At 40.7% G+C, this 22,770-nt stretch overlaps 1 protein-coding gene across 1 annotated transcript in view; it reads left to right on the top strand.

Annotated features, from left to right (window-relative positions):
- The first annotated feature begins 6,751 nt into the window (after positions 1-6,751).
- DNAJC15 (DnaJ heat shock protein family (Hsp40) member C15) overlaps positions 6,752-22,770 on the top strand; it is a 70,602-nt gene continuing 54,583 nt past the window's right edge. The window contains exon 1 of the mRNA XM_043579446.1: positions 6,752-6,892. Within this exon, the coding sequence (XP_043435381.1) occupies positions 6,788-6,892 (105 nt within the window). The 5' untranslated portion in view covers positions 6,752-6,787. The remainder of the gene's footprint in view (positions 6,893-22,770) is intronic.

Genomic DNA, 22,770 nt, shown 5'->3' with positions numbered 1-22,770 from the left:
CCCCCACATGCCTTATAATAGGTATGTCCTCTTTGTAAGGGTCAAAGAGTTCATGATTTCTTTGGAAGCTTCCAGCACAGTAGATAACATCTGAGGAGCGACCAGGTCACTTTAAGACTGTCATGTGTGTTTTCCAGACCCCTGACTCCAGATACCTGACAAGATCACCACCGGCTGCAGGACATAAATGACTTACAGAGGATGCCTAGATACTTGTCTTTGTCTTTGTTCCTGGTTGCCTGAGAGGACACGTACATGAGACCACAATTCTCAAAAAACCCTGCAGACCCCAAGCAAAGGAGAGACTCACTCTCCTTTCCTTTCCCAATTTCCCAGATGCTCTGTCTGTATCTGCATTCTTTCTCTATCTTCAATAAAGAAATGCTCTCACTTCCTTCCAGCTGATGTTTGATTTCTATCCTACGTGAAGCCAAGGACCCCCTTGGCTGGTCCTATGGGACCCCTTCTGGGTCCTCGGGCCTGGCCTGCCTATGTCATACCTACTTGTCAAATTCAATGGGCACATTAGACCCTCATCTTACTTGGTTTACCTACAGGTATCTGGCATTTTCCACTGTTTCATCCTTTTTGAAATTTCCTTGGTTTCCATGACCCCACTCTCTCCTGATTTCTACCTCTTCTACCTTTCTGGCTTTTTATTTGTAGTTTCCTCCTTCTCTCCCTTCCTCCCATCTGCTTTCTCAGTCTTGGTGTGCACAGAGTCTAATTCATTCATTCTTTCTTTCTTTCTTTCTTTCTTTTCTATATGTGTTTTCCTACCCCAGTAGTTGCCACTGGCAGAAATCTAAGAATCACTTCGAACTCTTCCCTTTTCCTTTTCCCTTCTATCTGCTCAATCCCCTGTCTTCTTGACACTATTTCTTCACTCCTTAGATTTCTCCCCTTGGATTAGTAAGACTACTTCGGTGACAAATATGGAAAATCCCACTAAAACCTGGCTTAAAACTAGGGTGATGGTTTCTTCAACAAGTCAATGGTATGAAAAATGTGGGGAAAGGGATTTTTGTGATTAAATGCGACTAATGTGACATAAACATCAGCTGCTGCATGTTTGTTTGGATTTTGTTCGGATCCCAACATGAACAAACCAGCTATTTTAAAGTTTTTTTTGTAACAATCAGGGAAATTTGGATAAGTACTGGATATTAGATGACACTGTACTGGACAAGGGCAGGCTGCCCCAAGGTGGGTCTCCTTGGCATGAACACTATTTTGAGTTAAATATAATCTGAACACAGCAGATGGAGGAAAAGCCCTCTTCCTGATTCTCAACTGCCTGGATATACATTGGAAAGAAGAGCCCGTACCAGAAAGGGAGCTATTAACAGAAACTCCCATTTACCTAAGAAACTTACCTGTATAATAGAGCAAACTTTTTCCAAAACATCTCCTTTCACCTTCCTGCTAGTGGCCTTCCTACTTTTTGTCTCCTCAGACCCTACCCCTCTCCTTAGCTCATATAAACTTCATGTTGCCTCATTGTCTTTAGAATTCGATGTCTGTATGGATTCCTCATACGTACACCTGTTAAATTTGATTTTCTCCTCTTAATCCGTCTCATGTCAATTTGATGCCAAGTCCAGCTAGAAGAACTGTGAAAGGCAGAGGACAGTCTTCCTCCCTGACAACACAAAAGGCTATCAACAATTTTTGTTAGGTTCACAACGACATGACATTAGAACATGTCCACACTGAAACGCCTACTGAAATAATCAGAAATGACGTGATACCTTGATTTTCTTTAAAATACTTCATCAGAAAAGGAAAATAGATGAAGAATTGCAGCAGAATCTTGACAATTGTTGAATCTGGATTTGCGGAATATGAGGGTTCATTCTACTACCTTTATGCTTTTTATTTTTATTATTTTTTTTCAACGTTTATTTATTTTTGGGACAGAGAGAGACAGAGCATGAATGGGGGAGGGGCAGAGAGAGAGGGAGACACAGAATCGGAAACAGGCTCCAGGCTCCGAGCCATCAGCCCAGAGCCTGACGCGGGGCTGGAACTCCAGGACCGCGAGATCGTGACCTGGCTGAAGTCGGACGCTCAACCGACTGCGCCACCCAGGCGCCCCCCTTTATGCTTTTTAAATACTTAAAGAGAAATTAAAACAAAGGGAATTTTTACTTTAAACTAAGAAGTTCAGAGATGAGGTAGACTTTAATTGAAGCTTGAAATAGTAGTTAATATCATGAGGGCCTCAGTTTCTTTTTAATCTCCTTGTGGCTTTCAACGGTGTTTGCTTCATCCTAAAGTCCTAACGTAATTATTTATAGCACTGACATTCATTCACCTGTAACCTAGTTTGAGATGGGAAGTAAAATGGTCAGTCACCGTAGCTCATGGTTGTCCCACGATTGCCAACCACAGTTAGGTCTTTATGCTTCTCTGTTCATGTCTAGCAGAAGAGAGAAAAAGCTGCTCTCCCAGAAGCACCCAGCAAATATTTTCTATAACCCCAATGTCCTAGAAGAGATATGTGCCATCCATGAAACAAACATATGCTTAGAATGATGTGATACCTTGGTTGGCTTAGGTTACTCAGGACCGACCCTGACAGTTGGGGGCAGAGTCAATCCTTGGGTCCCTTTGGGTGGGGCCAAGAGGGATTGAAGTGGGGAGGAAACTAATAAAGGTCACCATATCCCTCCTTGCCGTGTTTGCCTACGTTCCTAGTTCAGCACCCGACATTTCTTACTGAGACTTTTGAAATAACTTTCTTGCAGATTTCCCTCCTTTTGTTTTGACCCATCAATCCCACACCACTACCAGAATGATCTTCTTAGCGTGTAGATCTGATCGTGTCACTGCCACAGTCTACATGTTTTGATGTCTTGGCTTTACCTATAAGGTCAATTCCAAATGCCTTTTCTTATTAAGTAAAGCTGTTTAATATCTGGCCCTCCTCTGGTTATCTGTCCACTCTCATCTATCTATATTCTCTTGTCTATACTTTAAGCTTTAGCAGAACTGAATTACTTGTAGTACCGTTCATACACATTGCTTTCTCATACCTTGTTCCCCCAAGCCTGTCTCAGTCTTATCAATCCAGCAAATCTGTATTCATTCTCCCATAGTCAGCTTGAACGCTGTCTTCTGTGAATCCTTTCTTCTTTTTTTAGACCCATCTTCCTTTATGCTCGCTGCACTTGCCACACGGGAGAGCCCTCTTTTCTGACCAGACCAGGATAGTGGTTGATGGGTTAATTGAAAAACTAAATAAATCAGGGATCATAACGATAATGACATATGCTTTAAACATTATTATTAATATTTTATTTTATTTTATTTTATTTTATTTTATTTTATTTTATTTTTGGAGAGACAAGGAGAGAGTGCAAGCTGCGGTGAGGGGCAGAGGGGGAGAGAGAGAGAGAGAGAGAGAGAGAGAGAGAGAGAGAGAGAAAATCTCCCTGCTGAGTGTGGAGCCCAACACGGGGCTTGATCCTATGACCCTGGGATCGTGATCTAAGCCTAAATCAAGAGCTGGCTGCTTAACTGACTGAGCCACCCAGGTGCCCCTAAACATTATTTTTTAAAGATCCCTTATAAATCACTATTTCTCACTAAGGAGCTTTCTTCTTCTTCTTCTTCTTTCCTAAGTAACCTCTATGCGCATCGTGAAGCTTGAACTCACCACCCTGAGATCAAGGGTCTCATGCTCTACCAACTGAGCCAGCCAGGCACCCCTCACTAAAGAGCTTTTTCAGACTTTTATTTTTATCCTAAAAGCATCCTTCCTCCCATTGCCTATGAAATTTTGATAACACAACAAACACACACTGTATCTATTCATGTGCTCCGTGTCTATCTTCAGGGTTAAGGCCTTTTATATGGATGTGGGTCCTCTGCCTCAGATTTCTTCTGCATAGATAATCTTCCGATATGATTCCCAATTTGGGTTCCTTTAAAATAGAAGGGGAACAAAACATTTGAGAAACAAACTGAATGTAGAATCATGCTCCATTGTTACGATTCTCACCCCATGCCTACCATTTAACAGCATTTTATTTTACTTTATTTTTAAATGTGTATTTATTATTTTTGAGACAGAGCAAGAGAGAGCACTAGCGGGGTAGGAGCAGAGAGCGAGGGAGACACAGAATCCTAAACAGGCTCCAGGCTCTGAGTTGTCAGCACAGAACCAGACACAGGGCTTGAACTCACAAACTATGAGATCATGACTTAAGCAGAAGTCAGACACTTAACTGATTGAGCCACCTAGGCACCCCTATTATTTTATTTTTATTTTTTTAATGTTCATTTATTTATTTTGGTGGGGGAGGGGCAGAGAGAGAATCTGAAGCAGACTCCCCGTTGTCAGCACAGAGCCCAACATCTGGCTGGATCCCACAAACCACATCATGACCTGAGCTGAAATTAAGAGTTGGAGGCTTGGGGCGCCTGGGTGGCTCAGTCGGTTAAGTGTCGGACTTCAGCTCAGGTCAAGATCTCGCGGTCCATGAGTTCGAGCCCAGCATCAGGCTCTGGGCTGATGGCTCAGAGCCTGGAGCCTGCTTCCGATTCTGTGTCTCCCTCTCTCTCTGCCCCTCCCCTCTCTCTCTGCCCCTCCCCCGTTCATGCTCTGTCTCTCTCTGTCTCAAAAATAAATAAAACGTTAAAAAAAAAAAGAGTTGGAGGCTTAACTGACAGAGCCACCCAGGCACCCCTGAGTTGTTTTTTAAAAAAAAATATATATGCATAAATTGCTTTTTATGAAGTATTTCTAATGCATTTAATTTCATTTTCATAAAAATAAATTTTTCTCTCCCCACGCTTACACTTTCTCACTATATATAATGTTTAATCACATTTTATCATTTCAAAGACAGGACAATCACTTGGAGATCAAACACAATCGCTGGCGGGGGCAGGGGGCATCAGTGAGAAAATACATAGGAAACAAATAGGTGAAAGAAGTAATAAACAGAAAATAGTAACTAACACTTTCATAGAATTTACAAGGCATCCAGAACTGTTTTAAGAGCTTTACAAAAGCCGGGGCACCTGGGTGCCTCAGAGGGATGAGCGTCTGACTTGAGCTTAGGTCATGATCTCTCAGTTAGTGAGTTCAAGCCCCTTGTTGGGCTCACTGCTCTCAGCAGAGAGCCCACTTCAGATCCTCTGTCTCCCTCTCTCTGCTCCTTCCCCACTTGTGCTCTCTCAAAAACAAATAAAACATTTATAAAAAAATAAGAGCTTTACAAAACCCATATAATCCTCACCACGGAAGTTCCATTATCATCTCCCATTTTCCTGATGAGGAGACTGAGGCACACAGAGGTCTTTTTTTTTTTTTTTTTTTTTTTGCTAAAAGTATTCTTAAGCAACAAATGTTTAAGACATCTTTTACCAAAATGTTTCTAAGATATATTACCAGCACCTGCCTTTCTTTTACAAAGTCTATTGAACATAATGTAACCTGTCTTTGAAATGGTGTAACTAATAAAAACGGGCTGATGAAAATGTAACGTGCCTTCCTTTTCGGGTTTCACAAAAAGCATTCCTTTCCGTTCTCAGGGAAACCAGAGAAGTGAATTTAGCTCAAGACATCTGTGTGAGGCGAGAGGGGACTTAATTGTTCATTTCCACCCTTTCCTTGGGGTTGAGGGTGACCTTAGCAACGAACCAAAAGCTGAGAACTGATAGTCTCTGTGGAAGCTTTTTCTTTAAAATTGGAGTGATCAGACCCTTCTCTGAAGATCCCTGTTAAAAGTGACTATGCCCTCCCATAAATACCAACAGCATTGTGGTAGTAACTGTGTGTAGTATACGGTAACTGCACGTACAAACTGCCTCCATATCCTTCTCCCCCCCCCCCCCCCCCCCCGCCTTTTTTCATTTTATCCTTGCAACTTTCCTGAGTCTGAATGTTGGGCAATGTCATTCCCCTTCCACAGATAAGGAGAGATTTGGAGAGGTAAATGGGTATTGCAGGGACACAAGCCCAGAAAAATGATAGACCATACACTAGAACTCACACCTCTTCCAATGGTTACAAACGGCAAAAGAGGGGCCAAGAGGGTTCAGGAGTTGGAAAACCCTTCACTGGCTTCATCTGTTGGTGACTTTTTGCACCAAAAGGCTTCGCTTAAATATTAATAATAAAATGGATCTTTCTACATCCAAGTCAGCACAAAACCATTTGTGGGGGGTGAGGTTTATTTCCTTGCTTATGTTTCTTCTTTGTAATTTCATCTTAAATATAACCGTCCATGCGGAGCGAAGGGTAGAATACACAAATTACCACTTCTATTGCTTTCATGGGTTGGAGAATTGCGGCATTAAACAGAAGTATGATCAGTAGTTGGGGGTGGGAAGAAAGGTCTGGTGTGGGTCAGAGACCTATAGGCATTGCGGTTGGAGCCTCCGGGTCTCCCTTGAATAGCAATTTGATGAGAATAACATCAGACCATAGGGTTTAAATCCTGGCCCCTGGTAGGAAGGAGGGTTGGGGAAGAGCCAGCTCCACCACACAATGCCCAAGAGGCCCAACCTTGACTTTGGGCCTCCGAATTTCCGTCAAACAAAAAACCCTACACGTCCTAGGGGGTCTCAGCTCGGAGTCTGACCCCAGGTTTCGCTGGGACAAAACCGTCCCCGCCTGGGTGAGAACGAGATCTTCTGGGGCCACGCCCTCCTTTGGGGCAGCGAGGGGCGGTGCCAACCAAACCCGCGAGTGAACCGCCCTAACTAGTTTGTCCCTGCGGCCGTCTCGTAGGCGACGCCCGGGCGCCCGGAGTTCTCCCCGCCTCCCATTGCCATGGCTGCCGGTGGCGGCGTCGCTCCTGCCGGCGAAGGTCTGCGTTACGCCGAGTATTCGCCGCCGGCGACCAAAAGGGCCGACGCGGACATCGACCACGGACTGGTGAGTCCCGCCGGCCGTTCCCGCCCGTCTCCGGGCCTGCCTGCTGGCACCCCGCGGACTCCTGTAGGCCGTGCGTCACTCCTCACCCCTCTCTCCCTTCCGACGGTGGTAGTCCCGGCGTTCACGTCCTTGTCCCACCCCCTCTTTCGTGCGCCGAGCTGTGCTCGGTGCCGGGCGTGGACGAGTGGGCGTGTGTAGTCTCTTCCCTCGAGGAGCTTACAGTCTTGCGGGGAGATAGACCAGGAGACAGGCAGTTGCAGATACCCCGTGATAAGTACGGTAGGATGGATTCGCCGATCACCCATCATCCTAGGTAGGATGGATTCACCTATCGCCTAGAGTGGACCCCACTCCAGCCTTGCGGGGGTAAGGGGTGAAGTCAGAGGAGGCTTCTTGGAGAAAGACGGTTAAAAACTAAGATCTGAAGAATGAGTGGCAGATAACTAACTCAGCGAAGAGGAAAAAGTGTTTCAGGCACCAGTAGTAGTGTCTACAGAGTCGTAAGCCAGAGAAACAGGGCCCAGTTGGAAATTGCAAGTGGTTTCTTCAGGCTAAAATGCAGAGCTGGGAAAAGTAAGTGTCCAGTAGAAGCGTAATGCAAGCCGCATACAGATCTTTAAGTTTTCTGTAGCCATTTTTAAAACGTGAAAAACAGGTGAAGTTAATTTAATTATCTTTTTAATGTTTATTTTTGAGAGAGAGAGAGAGAGAGAGAGAGAGAGAGCGCGGGGGAGGGGCAGAGAGAGAGGGAGACACAGAATCAGAAGTAGGCTCAAGGCTCTGAGCTGTCAACACAGAGCCTGATAGGGGGCTCGAACTCACAAACCGGGAGATCATGACCTGAGCGGAAGTCGGATGTTTAACCGACTGAGCTACCCAGGTGCCCCAGGTGAATTTAGTTTTAACAACGTATTTTATTTAGCCCCGTGTATCCACGTTGATATTTTGACATGTAATCAATATAAAATTGTTGAGGTATTTTTTATTTGTATCCTTTTTTTATTGTACCAAGTCTTGAAATCCAGTGTGTGTTTTACAGTAATGGCACATCTTACCTGAGACTAGCCACATTTCAAGCGCTCAGCCACATGTAGCTAGTGGCTACATTATTAATCCGTGCAGTTGCCAGATATAAGTGGGGGCTAGAACATGCGAAGTATCTGATAAAACACGTGAACAAGTTAGGATATCCTGAGGGCAGTGATACCATTTTGATGAGCTTTAAGCAGAGAAGTGACAGGTTTGGCTGTTGTAGGGTGCTCTCAGGCTTTGTGTAAGAAGAGTGGAAGAAGTCTAGAAACATGGCTGTTTTGTTTTTCACGTGGCATTCCATGCTGTGCCAACCTGCCGTGATGTAGACCTTGCCTTTAGATGCACAGCACTTAACTGTCCCATACCCTTTGTTGACTACTGTACTGTTACATTTTTTATGTTGACCTGTCATTTTCCTGTATTTTTCTAAGTTTCCTAAGAGCAGGGACTGGGGATTTTCTTCTAGTAACCGCTCACTTTGTGGGCACTCAGTTATCCTTACTTGATTAACTGATACATTTCTGGAGCGGTCAGATTGGGCTTGCCTGGGAAGGTTTCCGGAAGCAATGTGTTTTCATTCAACAGACACTTCTTGAATACTGCTAGGTACCAGTTATTATTCCAAGGCCTTGGGATAGGTGAGTAAACAAAACAGGTGAAAGTTTGAAGTAGTAAGCTCTGAGCTCTTGCTTGTTTGAGTCATTTCATACTACAACCTTGGGAGGAAGGTTCTTTTTCTCATTTAAGAAATGAGATTCAGAAAGTGGTAAGTAGGGGCCCCTGGGTGGCTCAGTCGGTTAAGCGTCCGACTTCAGCTCAGGTCGTGATCTCACGGTTTGTGAGTTTGAGTCCCGCGTCGGGCTTTGTGCTGACAGCTCAGAGCCTGGAGCCCGCTTCAGATTCTGTGTCTGCCCCTCCCCTGCTCATGCTCTGTCTCTCTCTGTCTCAAAAATAAATAAAAACATTAAAAAAAAAAAAAAAAGGTGGTAACTTACCCAGGATCATTGTCATAATAAGTAAGGGGCAGACCTAGGATTCCCTCTACCCTTCCACCGTGACTTGCTGACTTCTTAGAAATAAGGCTTTTTGAGGGTAATATTCAGTCTGTGATGTAGACCGGGTAAGTTCTTAGGTAGAGGAATCTCTTTATGGAGAATTGTAGAAATCTCAGTACTGGACCGACTTGCAAGGCAGTTGGCAGCTCTGGTATTTTGAAGATAGAAGTAATATTGGTGATCTTTCACATCTGTAGGTACTTCATTTGGAAGAGGGTATGTGTAGAATTTAAGATATCAGTTAGATGTCTTCAGTAGTCCAGGCACATGAAGGCTAAAGTGTGGGCCAGTGATTCTAAAGTGATTCCTGTCCTACCTAGTGCCCCCTTTTTTATAATAAATATTTTGTAAAGTCTTCTGTAATATCCTAAAATGATCATCATAGACAATGAAATATACTCATAAAAATAACTTTTAAAAGTCAACGCAGTGCAGGGCACCTGGGTGGCTCAGTTGGTTAAGTGGCATCTGACTCTTGTTTTCAGATTAGGTCATGATTGCACAGGTTCATGAGATCAAGCCCCGCGTGGGACTCTGCACTGACATCACAGAGCCTGCTTGGGATTCGGTCTTCGCTCTCTCTCCCTCCTTCCCTCCCTCCCCCTCTCTCAAAATAAATCAATTAAAAAAAAAAAAAAAACAACAACCAATGTAGTGCTTTAACTGAAACATAAAGGTGAAATATTTTATTAGAAAATAACAGGTTTGCTATTTAGGTATGTAAATGCTCAGACATGATTATATTAGAAGATAAAATGAAGTAATCAATTGCTGGCATATTGCAAAGAATCACTATGAATGTGACAACTATAAATGCAGACTGATTTCACATGCATTCTGGCATTTCAGATACCGTAAGGGCCATCATCATTGACAAACTGATTTTTCCCAAATTTGTTAACAATGTTTGGTAAAATTTTGAACACAACAAAGTGGATACTTCCCTCAATTTACATAAATAATAGTTGCACTTCTGAAAAATTTGGTCTTCTTTAAAACAGCACAAAAATGGGGCGCCTGGGTGGCTCAGTCGGTTGAGCCTCCGACTTCGGCTCAGGTCACGATCTCGCGGTCCGTGAGTTCGAGCCCCGCGTCGGGCTCTGGGCTGATGGCTCAGAGCCTGGAGCCTGCTTCCGATTCTGTGTCTCCCTCTCTCTCTGCCCCTCCCCCGTTCATGCTCTGTCTCTCTCTGTCCCAAAAAATAAATAAACGTTAAAAAAAAATTTTTTTTAAATAGCACAAAAATATGTTTTATATATACTGTATTATAAAAGTTTAGACTAAGATGATCATAAATAAACTTTTCACCTACTTAATGCCCAGCAGATCTTTTAAAATCCTGAGGGATGCAGACAGTTCTCTGTTATACAGGGTTGTCTTACACATTTTAGGACTTCTAGGATGAATAGTTCCCCATCCACCAAATACCCTCCGTCCTATCCAAATGACTGTGACAACCACAAGGTCCTCACAGATTTTCAAAATGTCCCTAAGGATCTGTTCTGCTTCTGTTGGAATCATTGGCCCAGGTAATGACCAATGATGTGTTCGAAGATAAGAGAACTGATAGTAATAATTTGGGGAGAGCTTGGAAGTACTGAAAGTGATGGGAAGCTGACAAAGAGTAAGTGTTAGGAAAAAAGAAACAACCCACGAGTGGGACATATGGGTAATCTTAGGAAATAAAATAGTAAAAAATAAAATATCAAGGAGTCGAAGAAGAAATTTTTTACATTGTTTCTTAAAAAGATCCAATTTATTTTAAAGTTGTTGAAATATACTAAAGCAGCTGTAGATGTTAAATAACTCTTTCTCAGGTAAACTTCCCTTTAGAGACTAGGAATTAATGTGCAATAACCAGTTTAGGAGATTAAAAAGATAAAAATACAGGCAAAAATACCCGTGTCATACCTTGAATAAAATAGTAGCTTAAAATTAATTCTTTAATAGAGGTCATGGTCAGATTTTGCTTTGTAGCAAAACTGATTCTTATGAAAAAGTAGAGAAGAAACTTGAATGTTAGGAAGAGAATATTACCAGTTTTTAAAGCATTTTGAAAAAAAACCCGGTTTGTATGAAATGATAGCCTTCAGTTTTCAGTACTTTCCCAAAAAGCGTAACTCCTAGTGTCAGTAGCATAGTGTAACATGTAATTAGCCACATACACATTTCAGTATAGGCCAGCTTGGAAACGAAAACCTATCAAACATGTAAGTCATTAACTACTTACTACCAAAACAAATCACTTCTAGTATTTTTCAATGCAATTTGATTTAAAATGTTTACCTTGAAGCTTCCCTTTGAAGAAATCACATGACTTACATATTGTATATCCATATTTTTAATTTTATCTGATTTTTCCCCTCACTGTTATCATAAGCGAGGTTAACTTTATATGATAAGAGGAGGCTGAAATCTAAGCTCCATGGGCAGGGACTATGCTTGCTGTCTGTGTTTTTCCAGCATTTATAATGGTGCCTGATATGTGATAAGCTTTCCAAAAAGAAATTGCTGAATGAATAAATGTTATTCTGGAATGGGAAGGAATGAGAACTATTCTCTCAGTGAATGGAGTTAATAAGAATTTCCACTTGTCTCACCACTGAGTCCTACAAACAAAAATACAAACTTCAGCTGCCTAAAATGTAGCTTATTATGTTCTCTCCCCATACGAGCTGATTCTCTTCTTTCCCCTATCGTGAACAATGCCATTATCAATTCTGGTTTCTTCTCTATCTCCAGGTTTCTTCTGTTAGTCCGTTATCCTGATCTCTGATTTCTTTCTCTGACCTTGCCACTGCTATTCTGTTAGTCTTTATCATCTCTCCCCTGGCCTATTGTAATAGCCTTTAAAAAGCAGTCCTCTTGGCTTCTGGTACTTTATCCTTTTTAAACTTCACACTGCCATCAGTTATTTTTATAACCTTTTTATAAGTGTACCATGGTCCAAACTTTCCTCAGGGTGGTATACAGGGCTTTCTATCAACTGACCCCCAAACAACTTACCCCAACCCTATTTTCCATTCCCCACACTGCACTGTACCCTGTGCTCTGACTTCACTTGGTGTGGTTTTCTCCTCTGTCTGAAATTCTTTGCCTGGCAAACTCCTGTTCATTTTGTGAGACTCAGGTTACTGATGTGAAGCCTTGCCTGACTCAAGTTCCCTCTCCCTAGTAATGTTTCCTCTTGTGTACTTCCTCAGAAAGTTGTACAGTTTTTTGAAATATTTCATATATCAAAATTATTCATTGTTGGGGTGCTAGGGTGGCTCAGTCAGTTAAGCATCCGACTCTTGATTTCGGCTCAGGTCATGACCTCACAGTTTGAGTTCAAGCCCAGTGTCGGACTCTATGCTGACAGTGCAGAGCCTGCTTGGGATTCTCTCTCTCCCTCTCTTTCTATGCCCCTTCTCTCTGCATGTGCACTCTCTCTCTCAAAATACATAAATAAACTTTAAAAAGTTACTCATCTTTGTATAAGCACCCAGGCTGTGAAGTCTTCTGAGCAAGAACTTTTTTATGCTTCTGTGATTGCACTGTAATTGACCCAGGGTAGTCACTTAATTGTTTATTAAATGAACAGCTATTAACTTTATTACTGTTGAGTGACTTAAACGTGAATGTTTGATTCTGACATTGATGAATGTGTTTTTTCTGTAGGATTTCTCCTTTATGTTAGCCTCTGAGGAAGAACAGGAGTCTTTGTGTTACTTAGCACCAGGCCTGGTGCATGCTGAGTAAATGTTTGTATATGTATATGGTAAATGCTAAATAAATATTTGTGGTATGAGTGAATAGTCTCCATCTTTACTCTCTGCATTGCCAGTTCTGCCTCTTCCTGAGGCAGAATGATTTTTTTCCTTCTTAATTTCCCACTGGTACAGCTATTGTCTATCTTGAACTTAAGTGTTATAGTCTCCATAGAAGTTTCAGCATTTTATAACACTTTCAGGCAACTTATATTTATTGAGAAGGTTATTTACTGCTTATGCTGTTTTGGAAGAATAAAATGCCTTAGGGAATTAGTAAACAAATTTCATGCTCTTTTTCCCCTCCCCCAGCAGTGGCAGTTGTGATGGAGTGAGCTGTTTTCCCAATTTTCAGAAATACTTGGATTCATAGTAGTGGAACATTTAAGTTTTTTGGTTTGTTTGGTTTTTTTGTTTGTTTTTTTTTCTGCTGAAGATTTGAAATTAGGTGACAGTAACAGATACCAGACTTGACCCACTTGTTGATTTGCTGGTATTTAAATAGTGCTTCTCCTTTTTGAAATATGTCTTTTAAACTAAGATTAGATAGCCTTCATAGGCAGGGACCAAGTTTTAAGGATCCTCATTCTCTCAGCTCTCAACATAGTACCAGTAACCTGGTTACTGTTCCATAAATTTTTATTGAATGTTTAAATTAGCAATTGAATGAAAACAACTGGATAGGAAAAAAATAGAAGATGAGAGAAATGTTTTATAGAATTATGAACTGATAGCCCTAAGGAATAAAAAAGAATAAGATAAATGAGACTCTCTTGTTTCACTTTTTAACGGTAAAGAGAGGGCTAAAATATAAGTAATAGTATGTGTAGTCAGAGTATACATAATACTCTGACTTCTGATGTGCTTTTCTAGGTTTTGGTAATTTTATTGCTTATTAACCTCCAATAACACAGTCTCCAACTCTGTTTTTAAAGTTTGTCAATTCAGTTTAATTAAAAAGATTTTGGGGGCACCTGGGTGGCTCAGTCGGTTAAGCGTCCGACTTCAGCTCAGGTCACGATCTTGCAGTCCGTGAGTTCAAGCCCCGCGTCGGGCTCTGGGCTGATGGGTCAGAGGCTGGAGCCTGCTTCCGATTCTGTGTCTCCCTCTCTCTCTGCCCCTCCCCCATTCATGCTCTGTCTCTCTCTGTCTCAAAAATAAATAAACGTTGAAAAAAAAATTAAAAAAAAATTTTTTTTGAACACCAAATATATGGAAGCTATATACTAGATGTCTGTGGGGAGGATGTGGATAAACCAGGATTGCCACTCTCAAGGACGGATGTCAGCAAATTTATTTTGTAGAGGGCTAAATAGTATTTTAGGCTTTGCAGGCCATAGGGTCTCTACTACACTACCGAACTCTGCCATCGTAAAGCAAAAAGTAGCCATAGATAATCCATAAATGTGGCTGTATTCCAAAAAAAACTATTCCAATAAAACTTTATTTATCCAACAAAATAGTTGGAGGGCCGCATTTGGCCTGTGGGCTTTAAGTTTGCCTGTCACTGCTCCGAGAAGGTAAATTGGATCAAATTTAAATACCTAATGCAAGACCGATTGTATTAAGTGCTGTCCTACTTTAAAACTCCTAGAAGAGAAAACATGGGCAGCAATTTCTTTGATATTGGCCTTAGCAACATGTTTTAGATATGTCTCTTCGGGCAAGAGAGACAAAAGCAAAACTACCTAAATGTGAGATACGGAGTCCCATTTTATTAGGTAAAGTACTCTGAGGCTAAGTGCTGTAGTAAGTACAAAGATGAATCAAACATGGGTTTGTCCTCAAGAGCGTTGAAAAATATCTCATTTTTCAAGAGAAGCTAGAAAGAGAGAAAACCAACTGTAGCTTATATTAAGGGGGGAAAAATAAGGGAAAATATGTTGGGATAAGATTGTGGATATACCTGAGTGGCAGGTTAAGGAACAAGTACCTTATCTATAGGCTGTTGCAGTTTTGTAGGAGCTGTGTGATCAGTAGTGGGCTTCAGGAAGATAAAGCCTAGGGCATTGTTCAAGAAGGGTAGAGGATAGAGAAGGAGAAGAGGGCAAGACCAGTTAAGATTGTATTACAGTGGACAGTCCTCTGGAGTCTAGAAGCCGTGATGGCAGCTGTAATAGTGGTGGTAGCTAAATGTTTTGTACCAGGTATTAGGCTAGTTCTTTAAATGCATGAACCAATTTAATGCATGTAATAACCCTGTGAAACGTAGATACTGTTATAATCCCCCACTGATGGATGAACGAATCAAAGCTTAAAGCAGTGAAATAATTTGCCCAGGGCCACACAGTTGATGTGTGGATGAGCTCCAAAGGTGTTCTGCTTTATTTTCTTTTCTTTTTAATGTTTATTTATTTTTGAGAGAGAGCCAGAGCATGAGCAGGAGGGGGGCAGAGAGCGAGGGAGACACAGAATCCGAAACAGTCTCCAGGCTCTGAGCTGTCAGCACCGAGCCCGACATGAGGCTCGTACTCAGGAGCTGCAAGATCGTGACATGAGCCGAAGTCGGTCGCTTAACCAACTGAGCCACCCAGGCACCCCGGAATTCTGCTTTCTCTACTCTGCTTTTACTCCAAATATATTCCATCCCCATTGCCCTTCAACCTGTCTTCTGTGTCCTCAAGGTCTAACTAGGAAAACAGACATATTTAAATTATGTAAAGCAAAGGAAATGGAATGTAGAGAGTTGGTTTTACAGGTGAAGAGTTGTTGAGAAGATGGGATTGTGAGGCAGTGCAGAGGCTGAGAACAGGAAAAAGCCACTAGCGCTCTCCGGCTGCAGGGTCAAAAGGAGGAGGTGTTTTCATAACCACTGTTCTGTAACTAGACAGTGGGGGTCTGTGCAGGAGGGAGCTGGAGCCTCGGGACACGGCTGCTGCGAGAGCTGCTGCTACAAGGCAGAGGAAAGGGGAGAAATACCGTGGACTTCCCTTTTTTCCCACCCTCCTGTCTCCCACCATTGAGCCCCATTCATCAGACTCAACTGGAGCCGGGTGACACAGGAGCCTGCAGGACTCAGCTCTCCTCCCAAAAGAACAGAGTAGGGAAAAGCCGGGAAATGGACCAGTGAATGCAAACAGGTCTGGGACCAACACACTCACTTTTATCTATTTTCAGCTGTAAGGTGATTTGAATTTCACAGATGTGAGAAATTTGAAGGCATAGTCTCCTACAAGCAGTGTTACCAAACACTAGTTTATAAATGGTGTGCATTCCCTTAGCCCACAGGTCTATGTAACTCACAGCGTAAGACAGAGTATTTCAGGAACTCCATTTTCACTGTCTTATGTGCTCTGAATGTTATCTAAATGCTGTTAGGGATTCAATAAACATTATTAGCTCTCGTGAAAATCTAATCACATATAACATTTTTTTTCTTTTAAAATTAGATGTTTTTTCAACTACAGTTTTAGATTTACAGAAAAGTGAGAAGAGAGCACACAGAATCTCCATGTACCCACACTCAGTTTCCCCTTTTAACATCTTGTGTTAGTATGGTACATTTCTTATAATTAACAAACGATTGTTGCTTCATACATTATTAACCAGAGTCCCTACTTTATTCAGAATCTCTTGGTTTTTACCTACAGCCCTTCTAATGTATTCCAGGATCTCATCAAGGAGATCACATTACATGTAGTTTTCATGTCTCTTTTGGCTCCTCTTGGCCGACAGTTTCTCAGACTTGCCTTGTTTTTGACGCGCCTGACAGATTTGAGGAATGCTATTCCGATATTTTGTAGTGCCCCTCCACTGGAATTTGTCCATATGGAAGGCACGTACTAGAAACATGATTTCTCACTATTTAGGTTCTCCTTGAACTAATCTGATGACGTGGCATTTGTCTGGTTTCTCTACTGTAAAGTTAGCTGTTTTTTCCCCTTTCCCTTCCCCTACTGGACTTTTTGCAAGGAAGTCACTGTGTATGGCCTACATTTAAGGAGTAGGGAGTTATGCTTCCCCTCCTTGAGGGTGGAGTTCTTTATGAAAGTATTTGGAATTTTTCTGAACAGGAGATTTGTCTCTTCTTCCCCATTTATTTATTTATTCCATCATGTATTTATATCGGCCTGGATTCATGGATATTTATACTTTGGGTTATAACAGTATTGTTTATTTTGTTGTTTAAATTATTCTTCCTTCGGCCTTGGTATCTCTTTCAGTTGGTTCCCATATACCTTTGACATACCCCATTATTGCGGAGTTTTTTTGAGCACTTCCTTACTTCTGGCACTATAAGGCGTTCTAGGCTTATTTTGTATATTTCTTGCTCCTGTCCTAGAATCAGCCATTTCTCTAAGAAGCCTTGTGTGTATAACATTTTATCTCGTGGGAAACTTCATTCTGGGTCACAACTCTGGATCCTAATAGTTTCATTTTTATCCTCTTACCCAACTTGTCCCCATTTTCCTTATCTTCCTCTTGTGTAGCTGATGAAGTATGATAGTAAAAGATTTCCTTGTCTTGGAGTGCTTTTAGTCCACTAGAGAATGTGGCATTTCTCCTACAGCTTCAGCAATGCACTTTTTTGCTTTGTTGGTTTGGCTTTATTTTTGTTTTTCAATATCTGCCGACAGAGAGTGTCAGGGGATTGTGAAATCAGAGAGAGAGAGAGAGAGAGAGAGAGAGAGAGAGAGAGAGAGAGATTGATTCATCAATTGTTCTGTATTTATCATTATATTTCAAGTTTGTTATAGTTTTACCAGGTCAGTGAACAGAAGTGCCTATGTCCAGGGATATGGTAAAATATCACATATTCCTCCAAGTAATTTATTATGGTCTTCCAGAGAATAATTCCACTTCCTTCTGGTATCTCTGGAATTTCACAATAACTATCATCACCACCACAACTGAAAAAATAGTTTTGGGGGTGCCTGGGTGGCTCAGTCAGTTAAAACGTCTGACTTCTGCTCGGGTCATACTCTCCTGGTTTGTTAGTTCGAGCCCACATCCGACTTCTGCTGTCAACGCACGGCCCACTTTGGATCTTCTGTCCTCCTCTCTCTTCCCCTTCCCCCGTCATGCTGTCTCTCTCCCTCAAAAATAAATAAACATTAAAAAATTAGTTTTGTATAGCAAGCATATAGAACTGAGGAGATGAGAACTAAGCCAGCCATGAAATCAGTAACAGATGGTACTACAAACAGCACTTTTCCCCTCAAATACTGCCTACATACAATGATGTTACAGTTTTATTCACCAAAAACTTTATTACTATATAGTATTTAATAATATTTCTAAATATATGGTTTTTGTAAAATTAGTAGATTTTTAAAGAGTAGATTTATTTATTTATTTTTTTAAGAGAGAGAGAACGTGAGCAGGGGAGAGGCACAGAGGGAGGGAGAGAGAGAGAGAGAGAGAATCTTTTATTTTTATTTATTTTTTTATTTTAAAGAGAGAGCATGCAAGTAGGGGAGAGGGGCAGATGGAGAGAGAGAATCTTAAGCAGGCTCCACACTCAGCATGGAGTCTGATGCAGGGCTCGATCCTACAACCCTGCAATCATGACCTGAGCTGAAATCAAGAGTCGGACACTCAACTGACACCCTTTTCCAATGTGTGGCTTGAACTCATGACCCTGAGATCAAGACCTGAGCTGAGATCAAGAGTCGGACGCTTAAGCGACTGAGCCACCCAGGCACCCCTGTGAAGAATTTTAAATAGAAGTTTTAAAAAAGGCTCTGAATTGATACCCAGTTTGTATATTCCTTTAACTGATTCAGGGTAGCCCGTTTCAGCCTTTCCCTCCATTCTAGAAAACTTGTACTATTCTATTTAAACTACATGGAATATCATGTAGTTTAGAACTGTTGACTCATTCATTCTCATTTCTAAGTGTCAACACATCTATTTCTTTTTTTTTTAATTTTTAAAAAATATTTATTTTTGAGAGAGAGAGACAGAGAGAGAGAGAGAGAGAGAGAGAGAGAGAGAGAGAGAGAGAGAAGGGTAGGGGCAGAGAGAGAGGGAGACACAGAATCTGAAGCAGGCTCCAGGCTCTGAGCTGTCAGCACAGAGCCCAATGCAGGGCTTGAACTCAAAAACCGTGAGATCATGACCTGAGCTAAAGTTGGATGCTTAACCAACTGAGCCACCCAGGTGCCCCTAACACATCTATTTCTGATACTAAAGTTGTCTATATTGGTATCATAGAGTTTTTGACTCTGAGATTTTGTAGAGGATTACTTTTTCACTTTTGGGGGTGCCTGGGCATCTGACTTCAGCTCAGGTTGTGATCTCATATTTCGTGAGTTTGAGCCCTGTGTTGGGCTCTGTGCTAACAGCTCAGAGCCTGGAGCCTGCTTCGGATTCTGTGTCTCCCTCTCTCTCTGTACCCCCCCCCCCCCACACACTCTGTCTCTCTCTCTCAAAAATAAACATTAAAAATAAATAAAGGAGTTGTGTTTTTTTTAATTCGCTTTTGGCCAGTACAAGTTTTTTCCAGATTTGTTTGCCCCAAAACACTGCCTCTTAATCTTTTCAAATGTAAGTTCTTTTATAAAATGAAAAATTTCATACCTGTCTCCTCCTGCTTCCATAATATTAGTAATATTTTCTATTTTTATTCATTGCATGTATGAAAAGAAGATAAAACTGTATGATATGCATGAATGTACTGACTGCATGATGTGCATGCAAATGGTTAAGGAGGAAGTAAACTAACAGTTAATGTCTGCTAAGTGCCAAACACTGTGATTACATTGTCCCATTTCTCATCATAACCCTGTGAAGTTAGATGCTACTTTTCTTACATATAAGAAAACCGAGGACCAAAGAGTTCTCAAGGTCATATGGCTAGTAAGTGGCAGGACTAGAATATGAAACCAATTTTGACTTTGGAAGTCCTTGACTTTTTCACTGAATTATATTGCTGCTTCATCATTTAGATATCGGAAATTGATGAAATCCAACTCTAAGAAATGATTTATAGCCCTGATATTTGTGGTAATTTTCAGAGTCTTCAGATGCTTCAAGATAGTTTAAAATTCTTAAACCTTGAAGCAGAGTTAATTTTATCTCACCTTAACTCAGAAAGGAAGAAAAGAATACTGTGTAATGAAATTTAAGCTGTGAGTATTACCACTCTAAGAAATTGTTGCCTAAAGTAAAATAGGTTCTTGTAAGGGAGTAAAAGTAGCTTTTAGAAAGTGGCATGATTTGCCAAGCAAGAAGAATAAGCAAAGCTACAGAGTGTTGCAGGTAAGGTGTACATCAGGTGTAATCTAAGGGAGTTTAGGGAGTACTTGCCCAGGGCCTCTAAAGTCAGTGTAATAAAAGCTTGTAGGAGTACATGATAGAGAAGAGGCCAGCTAGAGATTCAGCAAGATCATTTTTATGCTCAGGGTGCAAACTTAAGTGCAAGGATAAAAAGGGAGATGCCAGAGATCATTGCATTTGTTTTTATTGGAGAGTGCCAGGAAGAATTTGTTTTTTAAAGTTTATTTGTAAGTAGATAGGTCAGTGCATGTTTCACATATGCACTAATTTATTTAATTATCCCCTGTTGTTGGGTATTCTAATTGTTTCCAACTTTTTATATTATGAATAGTGCAGTTATAAATATTCTCATATATAAGTTTTTATGCACCTCTCTGATTATTTTCTTAGTGTAATTTTTTCTAGTTGTAGTTAGCCTAGTGTCTTGCATATATTTAAGGCTGTTGATTCCTATGCTGAAATTACTTTCAAGACAGATTGTCTCAATTTGCATTCCCAGCATCAGTTCATGAGATTGTTCATTGAGTTACTCCCTCAACAACTTGTAAGACTTTCAGTTGTTGGCTAAATTGTGTGCCTTTCATTAGTACTGGTCTTTATACTGAAAGAATGACAGAGTGCCACATGTTCCCATCCAGAAGAAAAGTTGAAGGAAATATGAGTAATTCCACTTATTTGCTTATGGAAGTGGTCAGTTTTATCCGCTTCCATACTTAAAAACTGAATGATTTTATATTAAATGTGAGAGTATTGAAAATACAACTTATTGGGAATGGGTGAGGGAATATAAAATTTTGTGAAAAAATAGGGAATTATGAGGAGTAAGGGCATCAAGGACTGGTGCTAGAATCTAGTTTGGCATGAAATAATTAAATGACATTATGTTCTCTAGGTCATTAAAAAACTAATAAATAGGATAAGACATTATAAGGTGTTTGTGAATGGGTGTTGAAGTCAGATAGGGATGTTTCATTGCCTATGAGCTCACAATGGAAAGATTGATGAATTATTATAATCTTTTAAAAGAGCATGGCAATAATTTAATTTTTTTTAATGTTTATTATTTTTGGGAGAAATAGAGAGACAGAGTGCAAACAGGAGAGGGGCAGAGAGAAAGGGAGACACAGAATCCAAAGCAGGCTTCAGGCTCAGAGTTATCAGCACAGAGCCCAAGGTGGGGCTCGAACCCATAAAACATGAGCCGAAGTTGGATGCTTAACCGACTGAGCCACCCAGGTGCCCCATTTAAAAAAAAAATTTTTTTTAATGTTTATTATTTATTTTTGAGAGAAGTCGAGTGCAAGCAGGAGAGGGCATGGCAATAATTTTGAATTGTTGCTTGAAGACATAGGGTCTGGTCTGGAATTAGGATACTTGTATTTTAGCCCAGGTGAAGACACTAATGACCAATGCTAAACCTTGGACAAGGAATGTCACTTTTTAGGACATCAGTGTCTTCCTCTATAAAATGTGGGTTTTTCTATGTAATTCCTTTCAGCTCTATGATTGTGACATTGACTTACTGTATTAGTCAGAAACAACAACAAAACATTGGACACCCTATGGAAGCTGTTGGAAATAAAGCAAAACAGAAACATATCTTTTTGTATAAAAGTATGGTGTCTCTGTATCTAGAATAATTTGTACATTTCTGTTTGTACCTTTTAAAACAGTCAAATAGAAATGGAAATTTTCCAGGGGTGCCTGGGTGGCTCAGTGAGTAAAGTGTCCGACTTCGGCTCAGGTCATGATCTTACAGTTTGTGGGTTTGAGCCCCACATCAGGTTCTGGGCTGACAGCTCAGAGCCTGGAAGCTGCTTCAGATTCTGTGTTTTCTCTCTCTCTGCCCATCCCCCGCTTGTGCTCTGTCTCTCTTGCTCTCAAAAATAAATAATAAACATGAAAAAAACATTTTTATTTTTTCCTTTTTTAATGTTTGTTTGTTTGTTTGTTTATTTATTTATTTTCAATATATGAAATTTATTGTCAAATTGGTTTCCATACAACACCCAGTGCTCATCTCAAAAGATGCCCTCCTCAGTACCCATTACCCACCCTCCCCTCCCTCCCACCCCCCATCAACCCTCAGTTTGTTCTCAGTTGATAAAAACATTTTTAAAGAGAAATGGAAACTTTCCAGAAAGAGATGTATTGAGGGGAGAAGTATGTATTGAGTGTGGAGGTGTGGGGAAGAGAAAGCTCATTTGAAGAAAGGCGAAATTTGTTTAGAACTGTAATTCAAGGATAGTTTAGAACTCTTAATTCAGGACATCACTGGACATGGAAATAATTTAATAAAAGTACAGTAATAAAATGGTAAAGGATATCCATTGGGTAAAAAAGTCTCTGTCCTCCAAATTTTAGAAAACAGAACTAAGGATACTCCTTAAACATAAAAGAGATCAATTTAGGGCCAGCAAATTAAATAGCAGTGATGAACAAGTTAAAGTAACTCTTAGACCTAAATGAACCTTGAAGTGCCCAGAAGACCCAGCTTTTGAGAAGAGGTATATCTGAAGCTTCAGATCAAAGAACACATTTCAGAAGTTGTATTTATAGATTTGATGTGTTTAACATCAAGAGCTACAAAGGAAGAATACAGAGCCTATGATAGTTATTACTTTTTAATAGGTATTTTCCAAATGCTGTGGTTATTTTTCAGTATCATTCTGAGTTAGCTTTCTGATCAGAATTTTGCTTCAAAAATCTTGTCTGTTTTTGGTCTGTCTGCTTAATCTTGAGATGATTCCATATTGTTAAATAGATGGAAGGTTGACTTTATGTTTTATGAGTTGTCTGATCTAATCTGTTTAAAATATTC

Source organism: Prionailurus bengalensis, chromosome A1 (genome assembly GCF_016509475.1).
Source record: "Prionailurus bengalensis isolate Pbe53 chromosome A1, Fcat_Pben_1.1_paternal_pri, whole genome shotgun sequence".
Taxonomy (NCBI): Eukaryota; Metazoa; Chordata; class Mammalia; order Carnivora; family Felidae; genus Prionailurus; species Prionailurus bengalensis.
This window is presented reverse-complemented; position numbering and strand designations above follow the sequence as displayed.